The 16,214-nt window shown below is 32.3% G+C and overlaps 1 protein-coding gene across 4 annotated transcripts in view; it reads right to left on the reverse strand.

The window, feature by feature from the left end:
• LOC123715446 (fasciclin-2-like) overlaps nt 1-16,214 on the reverse strand; it is a 50,906-nt gene that overhangs the window by 20,345 nt on the left and 14,347 nt on the right. For 2 of the 4 annotated variants that reach the window (XM_045670450.1, XM_045670449.1), the window contains exon 1: nt 12,791-12,963. The exons of 1 other annotated variant lie outside the window; for it this stretch is intronic. In XM_045670450.1, coding sequence (XP_045526406.1) covers nt 12,791-12,842 — 52 coding nt within the window. In that variant the 5' untranslated portion in view covers nt 12,843-12,963. Of the gene's footprint in view, nt 1-5,318; nt 5,332-12,790; nt 12,964-16,214 lie in introns of those variants that run through there. One more of the 4 variants, XM_045670452.1, reaches the window with a different exon arrangement.

Consider the following 16,214-nt stretch of genomic DNA (forward strand, 5'->3'; position numbering starts at 1 on the left):
AAGGCAAATTCTGATTATGCAGTGTGGATCTTCTTTAGAAGGTCCAAATTCTTCAAACTGGGTAGCTGTTTTAAATTCCGAAATTAATAGTGATAATGGTCGCAAAATATAAGACAATTTTCTAGGGGTCTATCGATTTCAACACTAATCCGATTCCCATATAAATTGTCAAACTTACAGTGGTCAATTGAACGCCTAATCAAGAAAGACGGGCGTAATGTAATCAATCAAATTAGTGCTATCGACCAAAACCACATCGAAGGGACGTCTAATGGACAATCTTATAAATAGGTATACGCACGTTGCATTTTGATTTGATTATGTACTGTAAGCCTGTCCTGACTTTGAACGGCTAGACATTTATTAAAAAAAAATATTAATGAAATATATGGACAATGGGGCTGATATCGGCTGTCATTGTCAAAACATGTCACAGCGCTCGTAAATTAACAACGTCAAAGACTTATCATCATCCGATATTCCAATACTACTAGATCTACATTTTACAGACAATTTAATAGTTTGTAGTAATAGTCATTTTAGTATTGTCGAATCAATGGCGTTAGTGTCAGCTGTCATTGTCAATATAATTTAATAAAATCAAAGTTAAATTAGTTCAATACCGTTAGCGGTTTATTTGATTTGTAAATGTTTCCAGATCTATAAATTAACAACTTATTGAATGATCGATAATAATAGTGACTCCATAGGTATTATTAAAAATGAATCATAACTTACAGCTGTAAAACTTTATGTCAATATTAAAATAGTCAATTGACACTCGTTTCTACGAGTGCTGATTAAATCTGTAGTCGATTCGGGCTCGGTCTCAGAACTAGAACTTACACGTAATGTCACGAAACATGTTTATCATAAATTCGCTGCTGTAATACCAGGCACTGGTTGGTACGGTGCTCAGTTGGATTGAGCGGTCGGACCAAGCAGAAGCCTTTAAAAAGTTGACTCTAATGTCGGAATTAAACGGCTGTTGACACCAAACAAATTTTTGACAGCCATACTGACGTCATTGTCTTCCATAATTTATCTGCAGGTCCTGTTTTTGTTTTTTGTTTTCGAAAATTTACGCGTCAAATCTTTGCTATAAAATTATAATACAATAACGTTTCCATGGTCCAGCTGACTAATAATATTAACGAATATTTTAGTATGAAATAATATAATTAAATGTATCAGAAAAATAATATAGAATGCTTAATGTTTAAGGCTGCGATATATGCTAGATATATGCCTTATTATAGATAAAATAAATAACACTGCAAACTTAATCATCTTTTTAAATCCTAGGCAAAGAGGCTGAGAGAAGAATATGATAGTACTATTTCATGCATCTGATTTAATAACAAATTATATCTACTTAAACCTTAAAATACTGTAACAAAACAAACATAATTATGAGTGAAACTTTGAAATCTATATTTGCAGGTTCATATGCAAGCCACCTGTAACGCATAAAAATAATTTATGTTTCATTCTTGATCGGTATGAAGTCGCTTTGATCTTTGTCCACGTATTGCTGAGAACACTGACAAGACTAAAACCACATCCGCTAAACCCGATTATCACACAACAGTTGAAACATATGAAGCGGTCATCTTCAATGTTAAAATAAAAACATGTTTTTTGTAATTTTTATTGTAATGTTAATCTATTTCCGTTGATTAATATCGCGTGGTTACCGTGGAATACGGCCAAAGGGTTATTACAAATCGGTTATATACATATGTATACATTCATATGACCTATGTTTGTAGTACATTTTTCATTTATCAATTTCAATCCAATTACAACTAATTGAAATGTTGGTTCAAGGAATTTGTAATTTGTTCTTTCGAGATTTAATTTAAATATATACACAAAGATAAAATCACTAGTAGCTACTATAATAATAATAATAATTACAAATTATTTATTTGCAAAGAATGTGGTACATTTAGATTGATTCATTATAAAAAAAAACCATACAATCATAACATAATAATAATAAGAACAGTTAAGTTATTTATGATTGTTGTCTAAGTACCCTCGCAGGCTTCAAAGGCACTTTGCCTTTAAAAAATGACAACATCATCTTCCCCTTGAAAGCATTACACGGCAATTATGTTTAACTTCTAGAAAGGTGATTAAATAGTTTAATAGACATGGCGTAACATGTTTTTTCATCGTGGTGCAATATGCATCAACAGCCGTGTTGGACCCATTGGTAGATTTAGGCAAGTATATATTATTTAGAGCAGTGTTGGCCTAGTAGCTTCAGCGTGCGACTCTCATCCCTGAGGTCGTAGGTTCGATCCCCGGCTGTGCACTAATGGATTTTCTTTCTATGTGCGTATTTAACATTAGCTCGAACGGTGAAGAAAATCATCATAGTGACACCCAGACCTAAAAGGTTGTAGCGTCATTGATTTTTTATTATTTTTTATACCACAAAATCTCTTTTCTATAAGCTATACACAGAAGGCTGATTAACACAACTATGCGTGCAGAAGCCCTCAATTTTTTGTACATCCGTGAATAATTTTGTTCCATTTCCACGCATTGAAAAGAATAAATTACACAAACGTATCCAAATTAACATAACTAGGTCAATGTTTTGGCTTTTAAACAGACATGGTAATCACACAAACATTACGTCATTCAGTAACATGGAATACACTTTTATAATTATACTAGCGGACCCGACAGACGTTGTCCTGTCTTAACTATGAATATTGATTTCGAATTGGTATAATTAACTAAAAATGCTTTATGATATACAACATTCTTCGTTTGCTTTTCTGGCGTATATAAATAGTTATGTTGGTATTCCGACATGGGAACAGGCGACATGAAACGGCGGCGGCCCTGTGAAAAGCATGGATTTTCAAGATTAATGCCACAAACAATTAGCGACTGTAATATATATGAAAACTCAAATCGAAGCATAATGTTTTAAACGATATTCATCTTTCTTACATCCTCTTTGACGATATTTGCAGCAAGCATTCTGTCATTGTTATGTCAAACGCCAAAAGGTTACATCAAAAAAGTTTGAATGAAAAAAAAAATATTTGCTATCCTAACTAAATTTTCTTAATCTTTCATAGGAACCTTCTCCTGACAATAACGAACACAACAAAAAAGAATTAGCGATATCGGTCCAGCAGTGCCCGCGTGATGCCGTGACCAAGGGAAATAGGGATTAATTATAGCTTTTGAACATAGACTAGGTAAGCGAGAAGTGTAGTGGTGAAGGATACTAAAGTCAAGGTCTGGTCGTGGGCTCCAATAAATTGTCCTTTCTATATGCGTAACACACTCGTCCATCGAAATAAACCGTCGTGAAGAAACTCAAACATTTTGCACCTACAAAAACGTCAGGTTTCCATGAGCCAGACAGAATAAGTGATTCTAAAAAAGTTACTTTTTGTTCAACTTTTTTGTATCAAATGATATTTTAAAACATATATATCCACAGACATATATTTTAATAAAAACTAGTTCATAGTAAGATTTATATGATACATTGTGTATAATATATGTCAACAAATTAAATCTATCAAAAAACTTTTTTTTATAATAAGAGAACTAGATATATATCTACCAAAACCATATGTCTTTTTATTTGAAATAATAATAATATTTCATTTCAGCATATACGGATCAGTATGTAGTAGAAAAATAATTGATAACTCAAAGCAGATTTAAGTAGGTACAATCTGACAAATTGCACTGACATCATCATACATAATCGTAGGACTTTCAAGGACTCTGGTTTTACGAGAATGTTAATTATATAACACTCAAAAGGATTTATGTTTTGTACCAGACTTTATACTCAAGCAAGGCCATATTGATTATGGAACATTTGGGAGTGAATGAAAAACTGCTTCTCCAATGAACGTAATTTGTGAGATACTTAAAATAAATTAAAGTGTTGTGTGGCTTTGTTGCTTAGCGGACCTTTTAAATTTATGAGGCATTTAAAAAAGGATGTATAACTAACTCTTTTGAGTTGAATTGAATAATATCTGAATCCAAAAAAAGTCTACCAATATTTAATAGGTACTATAAGGACCGGGGTTAGCAGGGTGCTTTAAATAATAGAGGATTTTAGTTTTACTTTATATTAACAACTCGCGTTCAACAAAAGAGTAAAAGCGAAATAACGAAATGTTAACTAATATGTAACGAATGAATGCAATGTAAACAGAGAAGAGAGTGCCTACGTCTGGCTATACTCTCGGGGCGTAACTCCCGTGACTTAGCTAATCGCCCCGCTTATAAAACTAAGAAAGCCCTAGTGAGCAAAATGTACAGTGTTTTAAATGCATCAATATGCGCGCTTTGACGTTTGCCGTAGTAATTGTTCAAACACGATAGATTTGTGAGCACAAACTAGCTTTGAAATGTTATTGTGTGTATAATAAATGTAAAACCAGAATATTGTTAGCCTACAATAGCATGAGTTTTGCTTTGTATTAAAACCCTGAGTCATTATTGGTATTATGGCTTACGTCATATGAATGAGCTGTTAAAAATGGATATCTAGAAGACACATTGAAGAACACAGAGTCAAAACATTTAACAATAAATTAGCAGTTTTGTACACAATTCACACTTCAATTCATCTTACTAACATTATAATCGCAATTCAACAATCCAACTAAAAGTACGATAACATTGTCTTACAATGCTATTCTCTTTATATCCCTGAAGTTGAGAAAGCAAGTCGTATATTAAGGCCAAGTCCAAGATCTCGCCAAAACAACTTGAAGTAACTTCTAGTTTACACTTACACACCTCGGTTTTTAGGAATACGGGGTGTAAAGATAAATATACTCGTACAAAATTTCAATTGTTTTAAAACAATTGAATGTTTCATAATGCTGATAATAATTAATAATTTATTATCGATGGAAATTGGAAAATGTCCGTTAATCGAGCTCGGAATCTCCAAATAATAATGTTTGGAAGTGGTATTGTTTTTGTGTTTTATTGTAATCTAGTTATCCCCAATCTAAACACAACGCCTTCGTTTTGAAAACACGAAACAAAAGACTAGTAGAAAAAACTTAAATAGATTAAGCATTCAATGAAAACACTCTGTATAGTCCCTTTACGATACACAAAGAGTTTTCGCGAATGGAAAACATTTCCCTCCCTCTGAGTTATATCGGTTCGTTAGCAGAAAAGCATTGGGAACCGCATCGATGCGATTTAATGTTATTTCTCCCAAGTGAAAGAATTAGCACATTCGAAAATAGCCGGGGGTGATCCCCTAAAATTTCTTGGTAGCAATATCTATTTTAATCCCTTACCTAATAACTGGTGAATACGTATGTAATGTTTTATTTTAAGTATATTTGGTAGAACAGTACAACATAGCCCGAATTTTTAGTAATCCAAATAGAAGCACTCGAAGACGTTTGCTTTCGAATAAGTATTTATATACCAAATTAGAATTGCATATGAGTCATTTGACGTCTGATATATGGAATAATATTAAAAGTACAGTAAAAAGTACTAGGTATAGTTGTTACTGAAATAGAAGATTTTTTTAGACATATATAGATTCTGAATATAAAATTGAGCTATGAAGTAAAAAAAATTATACTAAGACTAATATAATCTAGGTTAAAATAATAATATTGAAATATACTTCAAACATTTTCAAGTACTTAACGCAGTATTTTACTAATGTTTGAAATTTAGTTGAGGAATACGCTGCCCGATTCCTTACAATTGGCTTGCTCCTGTTTTAAAAGTCAAAGTCAAAAATCATTTATTCATATAGGTAACACAATGTACACTTATGAACGTCGAAAAAAGAAATATACATTAAATGCTTCTAATTTTACATTTACTGCCAGTTCTCAAATCAAAAGCGTAGAACAGAAGATAAGAACTGGCAATAAACTCTTCACCATACTTTTTAATCGCCAAGTTTTTTTTGTATTACACAACGTTTGTAAGGAGCTGCAACCATCACACCATGTTCCACATGACATCAGCAGGAGGCATGGTGAAATAGGAGCAAGCACTTACATTCTCGTGGGAACAACACGCAAAAAAATTTTCTACAAAATCACTTCTTAACCAAATCCTACCCTGCTTAATCGTGATTTTTGTAATTCATGTATTTTATAATATATAATAGGGGGCAAACGGGCAGGATGCTCACCTGATGTTAAGGATTACCGTCACCCATAGACACTCAATGCCAGAGGGCGCGCAGTTGCGTTACCAGCCTTTTAAGAATTGGTACTTTGGTACAGACATTTATATGTATGTGATGATTGATGTCATACATTTATTTACCCATCTTCCTTGCTAGGGTAGCCTGGAAGAGATCGCTTGTTAGCGATAAGGCCGTTGCATCTCTATAAATATAAATTTAAGCACCATAAATATACTACTTTTTACTGTACATCCAATTCAATATTAAGGGTTTACTAATAAAAAAAAAGTGACTGAATAATTGAATCTCTAACATACCAGTAATATATAGCAAACAAACAGTGATCATGAGGTACTGTCAAGCGAACCGCTTAATTTGGAAATTCACAGAAATTTCTCAGTCAAATAGTAACTCAAATCAAACACAGCTTGTCCACCGGGTCGTAGGAAGTGCATTTTCATTCGTTACACAAATATCATAACAAACATGTTAATTGCTTTTGTCATCCGTTGATTGTAGTCGCACATTAATCAGTCTCGATCTAAATAAAACTATTTTACAATTAGACAATACATTTTAACCATGTACTTTAATACATATACATTATTATAATTAATAAAATAAATCTTTTTAAGGTTTTTTCTAGAGATACAAAAAGTACCACTATATACCACATTGTCAAGATTTAGGGTAATTTATTAAACACAGGTAGGATTTTTTGAAAAACTTTACGTGATTAATTTAACTATCTTTGCTCTCCTCTTTAATCTAAATCCAAATAGCAATATAAAATTAATAAATTTTGAGTTTACATCTAGAACTTTAATACTTGACTGTTTCTATTTGTATGTCTCCCAAATGTTAAATACTAGTTTACCTTTTACATAAAACTATTATTTATTGTATGTTCATAAATCTAAACCTCGAGTGGTTTTCAGTAAAAATGGACTAAACGTTATTGGCACGTCAAGAAAAACACTGATGATGGTTTGTCTATATGCCCACGTATGCCAAAGATAATATTATTATTGATTTTAATAGTGAGTAACCTACACATAATATTAAGATAATTATTCTAGATATCAGAGCAAACATACAAAAATATTCTATGAATGTCAGATATCTTGAACTAGTTTGGAATTCTACATATGCGACAAGCACATTGTTATAATATTCTCCCGCTATCTGCTGCGAATAATCCCATGTAAGCTAAAATCAGCAATATCCAGCATTACTCGTGCGCCAGGACTAAACCTGGCTGTATCTATTTGAGATTTCCATCTGACGTTTAAATTTAGAACAGCTAACACTCTGAATAATTATAATTTTGCTCTAGTGTAGTCACATTTGAAATGTATGAACTGACTGTCCGTGGTTCTGTGAATTAATATTCTTCTTTTGGTGTTTCGGAGAACATTCTAACACAATTAACTATATTTAAATAATTCTATACAAAAATCGGGTAATTTAATATTAGTCAGTTTTCATACTGTATAGATGTTATATAAAAAATAAAATCTGGGCCTAAAATTTATGTATCTGTTTCATGATAATTTGTTATAGATGTTATATAGGAACGCGTAAAAGTAATATAAACACAATATATATGAAAATTTGTGATACTTCAACTACTACTAGATAATAGTGTAATTTAAAAAAAAACTCATTAAATAGAAGACAACCTAGTAAGCAGCATCAAGTAATTATATTAGTGTTAATTTGACTGCTATATTTAGAAACACTAATATGAAATATTTGTTGAAAAAAACCTTATTTGTATATTAATAATATTCTTAACGTATATTGTATTATAATAATCAAAATGCATAGTGATTTATAATATATTGAAAATAAAAACATATTTTAAATAAATTTGTCCCTTTGGTAGTGTACCTTTAACGCTTTAATCTTTGTTAAAGATGTACATTGAATATATAGACATCAACGTAGTTTTATTATTTCATATGAATAATCCGTAAAGCCTTAACTCCTTCTTAAATAAACATTATCTGTCTCTTTTGTTCACAACGTAAACATAGTTTGGCGAAAAGAGACGCAAAGCTGAGCTTTAGTTAAAAAAGTGCAATCATTAATTAATATCGAATTTATTATTTTACCACCAAAAACATTCGAAGATCTTCCTACTAGACTTTTTAACCACCATAACATGTTTGTACCATATTTTTGCAAATAAGTCTATCCAACCTTAGTATATGAACCGATTCGAGGCCAATAATATTTTACTTTCATTAAAAGCTCGACACACTTTAGAGAAACTATAATTGGCTTTAAGCATGAGATAGTATATTAACAGACTTTAACGAATTAATTAGCTGTCTTAAACACAGGCGACGATAAACTTGTGTTACGAAGCTAATAACCGTAATTGGCACATAAATAACTTCCAAGTTACATTATTATGAGAATTTAATATGACTATGGAACGAGTAATCGCGGTTACATGAAAGGAAAGATAGTTGAGGTTTATTTTCTGCTGCTTAGAATTAGAGAGAAATTTTATGATTGCAAACATTTACTATACATACGGCAAAGATTTAAATTCAGTATGACGTGTTGTATGGGGTACGTTTCTTAAAACTTCGTTTCCTAAGAACTCGTTTTGGCCAACTCGTTCTGCAACGAGCTAGGTCTGGATATCCATAGTTGCTTTCACTGTTGCGTTCACACTTGGAAATCAATTTTCCTTTAGTTTATAATAAAAATTATATCACTTTTTGTTTGTTGTTTGCCTATAAGTGTCACATTAACCATTGCATTTTATTTTGTTCTTGTCTTGTCTTGTCTTTGTCTTGTTCAAATGTACGAGTGTGCCGAGCGTTGGCAAGCTTCAATAAATAAATAATTATTGAGCCTCTGTTCACCTAGAACCCGAATTGTCTATAGTAAAAGCTATTAGTGAAAGCTGATATGGGATCTTAAAGTGATATTCCATACGTTAAAATTAACAGTTTTTTAACAGTGATTAATGTTCACAAATATTCTTCAGATGTGACATTCTATATTTAGAATGTTAAAGAAAAAAATGTCAGTTAGTCAGTCAGGAAATTAAAAGATAGAAGGGTTATAAGAAGTTGCTAGCAATTTACACGCAGAATATAACCAGCCCTTTGTAACTCTGCAATTTTTAATATTCTAACTTCATTAGACGTTTTATTTATTATTTTTCCACTTGTTTTTAGATTTATCTAAAGATGATACTATATTAGCAAAGACTTTGTTACCACATCAAACTCATATGTAACGAAATTGCTTCATATCATCGGCACTAATCATTGACACACAATGGAATTGTGATATATAGTTATTGACTACATCTGGGAAGTTTTATTACAATCGTGAGTTTGAACACAAAAATAGTTTGCATTAACAGATAGGAATTTTTAAACAAAATTTTAACATGCAGGACGACGGTGATTATTTCATATAAATAATCAACAAAGAATTGCGCACCTGATTTCTCAGAAGGCTAGGAAACAAGTTTTGTGAAAGAAGTTATCAAGTCCGCAGCGAGCTAACGTTTATTTGTGAACTAAAGTTTAAACTTGTGTTCATAAAGCAACAATGCATTTCCCTGGGAAGAAGCTGAGATTGCATCGAGATAAATAAATTATCAACCTGGCTCGTTTTGATCTTGGAATAGTCTGCTTTGCCTTGCGCCTCTTGTTTAATTTTACTTCAACCCTTTTTGTATTATAGAGGATACTTAAAAAAAATGCGTGTTTACATATAAATAAAATAATAGTAAATCTAGTTGGCTCTGTGCCAAGCTGGACGAAATACAGTAATAGCACTATATTGTGTTTTCGTAAAACGCGATTTACGTCCCCCATACAACGCGGTAATATCTTTAGTTATATTTCCGTAGTGTGAAATTTATAATGATTTATCAAGTCCATAATTAGTATTGCGTATTGAAACAGGTGCAAAGGGCCCTTGTTTCAATTGTGTTCTTAATAAACTTAATCACATTATTGATTCATGTCTCTAACCTTTAATTGTTCGGTTTTACAAGTTTTTTAACGCGATTTCCTATAGCGGTTGATATACAGTTTGGCTGGGAATCGAAGACGTATGAAAATTAACTTTACAAGTAAATAATTAAACTACTTATAAAGTTGTTATGAGTTTAAATACTTAAACTACTTATGAGTTTGTGTACATTATAAAAAGTGACAAACTGTACCAAACTATTTTGTTATTCGTAATGCGTTCGATTCAATATTGATTGTCGAATCAAAGTCGTCCAATTTATTTTCATTCGAGACTCAACTGAGTCGCAGCCTTTATTAGAACGTTATGACATAATGTGGCGCACATAATTTTAGGAATTGCTAGTCACTCGCCACTTAACGAGCTCAACTGGCTGAGAGTATAAGTTCTGTGTTTGATATCGTATTAATTTATCACTGTTTAAGTATTGCTCAACCATTCTCACAATACGTTTTCAGAGTTAGATATTTTTCTAGCCTTACGAAAGAAATTTTATTCAGATTCATCGGAAAATGTTTTTTTATAGAACAGTGGACAAAAACGGGCAGGAAGTTCATCTGATATTAAGTGATACTGTGCCCATGACTCTCAATGCCAGAGGGCACGCGAAGGCGTTGCCGGCTTTTTAAAAATTGGTACTATTTTTTCTTAAAGAACCTAAGTCTAATTGATTACTAGCTAGCTTTAAGAGTTGTTCGGAATTATTCATCGTTTCACAAAGGAGCGTTTGTTAAAGCAGATTTTGCCGCGCAGAACCACTATGTGAACCAGCTGCCCACTGAATTATTTCCGAACCAATTCGACTTAGGGTCCTTCAAGAAAAGAGCGTACCAATTCTCAAAAGGTGGGCAACGTACTTGCGTGCCTTGTGACAATGTTAGTGTCCATGGCAGTATCACTTATCAACATGCTCTGCCTCCATTACATTAAAAAAAATATCTGATATTAAGTCACGTTACTAAACAGTACTAAGGCAAACAAAAAAGTTGTGAGTGATTGTTCCATGTGTTGGTTGCCTTGATATAATTTGAATAAGTTCGTCAATCACAAAAGTTTGCAGCAGCTATTATAAATTATTAAAGTTCATGTGGCGAATCACATAACTTTCAATACTTTTTACGTATATTCCAAAAAGTGACGGCACGGTGGTTCGGTGTAAAACTTTATTAACGGATTACATAGGTTAATGGACCTTTTTATTGTCCGTTGAGTGAACTGACAAAAGTTCTATCATTTGTTAGCCTACAGTACTTAGTCAATATTTTGTAATTTATTTTATTATGTAATTTCTTTTATCCGAATTTTTTTTGTGTGTATTTTGTTTCGTGTTTCGTTTCGTTTATTGTGCATTATTGTCTTTTATAAATACATAAACTTCAATAACATAGCCGGATAAAATGTCCAATATAGCTTAATCTGTATGTTACTCTTAATTGCTAGTAAGCATATTTTAGATTAAGTGAATTTAAAAAAAAACCATATTCCAAACCATAAACGAACAATGAGTATGAAATAACCTTGTGAAATATTAAAAAAACATATTCACTGCGGCATATTGCACAATTGTCATCCGGCGCTAAAAAATGTATATGTGTCGTATGAAATGAATAGGAATATACTACATGTGATACATTTTCATACGTATTATGTTACGTCCTTCATGACCATTGATCTTGTCGCTGCATTCTAAATTATACCACCGCACTGGTAACTTAAATAGTGATTCCGATCCTTATGTTTTACTATGCCATTTGGTAGTCGATGATGTCGTTGGGTTCGGGTTATTGGCAGTTATAGAGTACCAACACTGCTGATTATATGCCGCTTATTATATAATTATGCCTGGTCTCGGATGACTGACTAATTTGACTGTATTGTTGATTGAATATGCTAATTTGTGCAGTGTTAGCATCGTGGCTTCCGCGTGCGACTCTCAACCCTGAAGTCGTAGGTTCGATCCCTAGCTGTGTACCAAATACCAATGGACTTTCTATGTGCGCTTTAACATTCGCTCGAACGGTGTAGGTGAACATTGTGAGTGACTGAAAACGGCTTGCCTTAGACCCTAAAAGTCGGCGGCGTGTGTCAAACAGGAGGCTGATCACCTAATTGGCTATTAGATTGACAAAAGATTATGCAACGGATACAGAAATCTAGACCTAAATAGGTTGTAGTGCCACTGATTTATTTATTTTTAAATAAGCAAATTAAATGTGATATTAAGTAGTAAATTTTTAATAATCTGTATTTTTCCGTTCCAAGCGCAATGAATTGAAACCGGGAACTACTAGATGTTGTTAGTTTCCGTTCATTAAATAAACATGGAATCCTATATTTTATTATTAATAGTGCCTCAAACTTAATATGGTAAAGATCATTCACGACTTAAAGTAAAAAGTTATGTCTACGAATGTATGGCGTTAAGTGAAACTTTCAATTTATCTGATATATCAAATAATATAATTAAATCCACGCTTAATTTTAAAAGTTATGATACTGTTAACTGAAAATAAAAAACTTCGCATTATCTCTAAAAAAATATCCTATACATTAAAAAGTTCCACTTTTAATTTACATTTGAAGATACAAACAAAAACTTACCAGAAATAATAACAAATAACGTCAGACGAAATACAAGATATCTCCAATTCATTTTAACAACAGATGACAAATGAATCCAAACTCCGATTTCCCGCGCAACCACAGACCTCCAAACTGTCAGGACGCGATCGGATAGCTGCACTAATTGATTTGAGCGGTTGTCTCACGTACAGGGCGTCACACGACTGACGTTTCTAGTTTCCAACGACACACGCTGGAAACGTGTATTATATTGTTGTAAACATCACGCTTATTTTTAGAGCTATTGCAATAGAAACGCTGGCATGCCGTAGAATGGAATGCTAGGTACTTTTCAGGAGACTTAGTTACCACTCTCAATAAAGCGCGACTATAAAGGAGATTATAAATGCGAATATTTGTAATAATAATAATAGTTATTTATTTGCGAGAATATGGTACAAAAATGTTATGATAGTACAATCTAAAGTTCGCATTTACTGCCATACATTATAGCGTACAAATTTGTCTTAAATGCTAGAATTTTACAAAAAAGTTGCAGTTAAACCATTTACATTTATAGTCAATTCTTATATGATTTTATCACAACATCATAAAATTGATATTAATTGGTTAAAGCAAATAATAATTAATAGCATAATATTTTTTTCCTTAAGTAAAATATTATAGTAAATGTATATAGAACTTTCTTTACGGGTACAAAAGTGCTATAATATCATGTTAGTAAAGTAAGTTAGAAAAATCATGTTATTAATACACGTTTTTAGTCGTAAGGGAAGTTTTATATAACATGTTGCACTCACGGAAGACAATACTTGTCAAACCGAAACTGGTACATAGTCTAACTTTTTAATATCTAGTCTTAGTTACGGCAATAGTTATTGAAGGAAGGTAAACTGGTACAGAGATGTTTGTTAGGTAGTATAATAAATTAGGATCAAAGAACAATAGTAATACAGAACCGGTCTTATACGTGTTCGAAATTCGAATAAAAAGCTCTTTGACCAACCATAAAGCTTAATTTAACGTTTTTATTAAGACAATTAATAAAATGTCTAACAACGATAACCGCCCTTAGCCAAACTGTTATTCATTTATTAAGGTTAAGCTTTGTGAAAAATGCAAGCTAATTTCGGGGGAAACGAGTTTTCTTTTCATATTTTTCCTTATCTATCTACTCAATCGTTTTTGTTCTGCTAATGCGATGATATTTTTAACAATATCTTTACCCTTTCAAGGATCTTTTGAATCTTGTAAGGAAGGAAATAACAAGCAATCTGCTTTTCTCCCTTACTTAAATCGCTTATGTTTATATACAATGTGAAAGGGTACGGAGAAAAGCCGCTACGTTTTCTGCATATTATATAATTGTTTATATAATATATTTATAATTATAAATGAATAATACAGATCTTTGACTTCTCTATAAAATGGGTATAAAAATCTGTGCCAAACACGTTTTTAATTTTTTCTTATAAGAAAACCCATACAATGTTTACCTTCAAAGTACATGAAAGTATTTTTCGCGCATATACGAGGCACAATTTATTTGTACCTGGAATCCAGAGTTAGAATCGAATCAGACAGGCACACTCCGCTTATACTTAAAGCTAAATATATCTTTTATTTTTTTCTGTATAACATTGATATTTATTCAATGTCTTCCTTGACACAGAAAATGCATTATTAAATAGAAGATGACGCCTTGTCTAAGTTCAAGATTTCTGCGATTTTGTAATTCCTACTTTATTTCTTTAATATCTCTGCGAAGATGATTGCAGCTGATATTAGTTACAAAGGGTAATAGGTTGCGTGTTCACACACATAGAAGCATTCAACAGAGTTGTCGACGTTTTAAGAATATATACATACTTTGAGTCAAATATAAGATAATGGTCATTTTTGACCATGGTCGTGTGGCCTTACAACTGAATTATCTCTTAGACTTATATAGATCATGTATTTTATAATTATTAAGAGCCTCATTTACTTTATGTATCTCTCGTATTCTTTTCTAATATAACGCATCACCAACTAGCAATTAAAATTAACACCCATCCCAACATCCATTAATATGACCTACATATCGCTAACAGTGTATTTACACGAGAATAATGCTTATTACAAATGGTTAAAATCCAAATTTAGCTGCAATAATAAATATAATGTGATGAATTGTTCCGTAAACACTCATAATCTTCTTAAACCCAATTGTTCGTGTTCCAAATTGAATGGAAAACATTCAATTATTATAAATAATAATAATTGTTGTATCATAACAAATTAATTAAAATATTACTAATTAAATTCTAAGATTCTAGTGATTCTAGATTGTATAGTGAGTGTCCTTAAGTGGCCAGTCTTAATATATATTTGTTTTCATGGAAATTGACCAGAGGTGGCTTCAGCATTCGATTTCTGAGGTCGTGGGTTCGATCCCCGGCCAATTTTCTATTTCTGAGTTTCCCACTTGCTCGCGCAGTGAAGGAAAACATCGTGAGGAAAGAGTCAACGGCGTGTGTCAGGCGTAGAAGTTTGATCACCTCCTTGCTGTTTAGAAATACAAATTATAACGAAACAGATCTGCCAAATCTGAGACCCAGGTGGATGTTGTAGCGCTGCAGATTTTTTTCATGGAAAACCAACAGTTGGGGCGACAATTTTTCCTATAGGAATGATGTCAATTAGCATTATGAATTTTATTTATTTTAACTGACTAATAAGTATTACCTTAACGTTTGCGATAAAAATATTAATTAGCTACATAAACAAAGGTTAAATTTATTTTGGTCGTGATACCTACTAAGTTACTTTTAACTTATTGTATATTTCAAAATGGCTGACATTACCATAAAACAGTTATTTTTAAATCGAATAATGATTATAGAGTGTGTTAGGAACCAGACATAATTAACAGATATCAGACGGTTTTCAATACCTTCTCTTCGCTTCACTTAATTTATCTGGTCCAGCGCTGAGCCCAATAATAATAAACCCACAAGTGTGATTAGTGGCGCCATCTGTGAATGAACCCTCTTAGAAACAATAAGTGAGCATACCGCACAGATGTTGCAGGACCAAATTAATCTATTTCAACGGCTTTTAGCAGGATTTTGTAAAAAGCGTGTTTTCGTTATTAGGTAGCTCTGTATTATCATTAATCAATATACAAAACACGGCGTGTGTCATAAGACATTGAGTATTTCATTCAGTGGTAGAAGTGAACTTATGCCCGGTTCACATTATTCCAGTTCAGTAATCCAGTGAGTCATTCCAGTCCAGTGCTGGATTGGAATAGAACGTCCACATTATTCCAGTCATTCAAAAGCTGTTAGATCGGTAACACTACTACAAAATTCTGAAGTGATATCCCACAAACACACACGTTCTCTGTACAAAGAAACAAATTGAATAGTTTGGTTTTCACTTAATTTCATTGTTCGGA

This window comes from Pieris brassicae, chromosome 10, assembly GCF_905147105.1.
Source record: "Pieris brassicae chromosome 10, ilPieBrab1.1, whole genome shotgun sequence".
NCBI lineage: Eukaryota > Metazoa > Arthropoda > Insecta > Lepidoptera > Pieridae > Pieris > Pieris brassicae.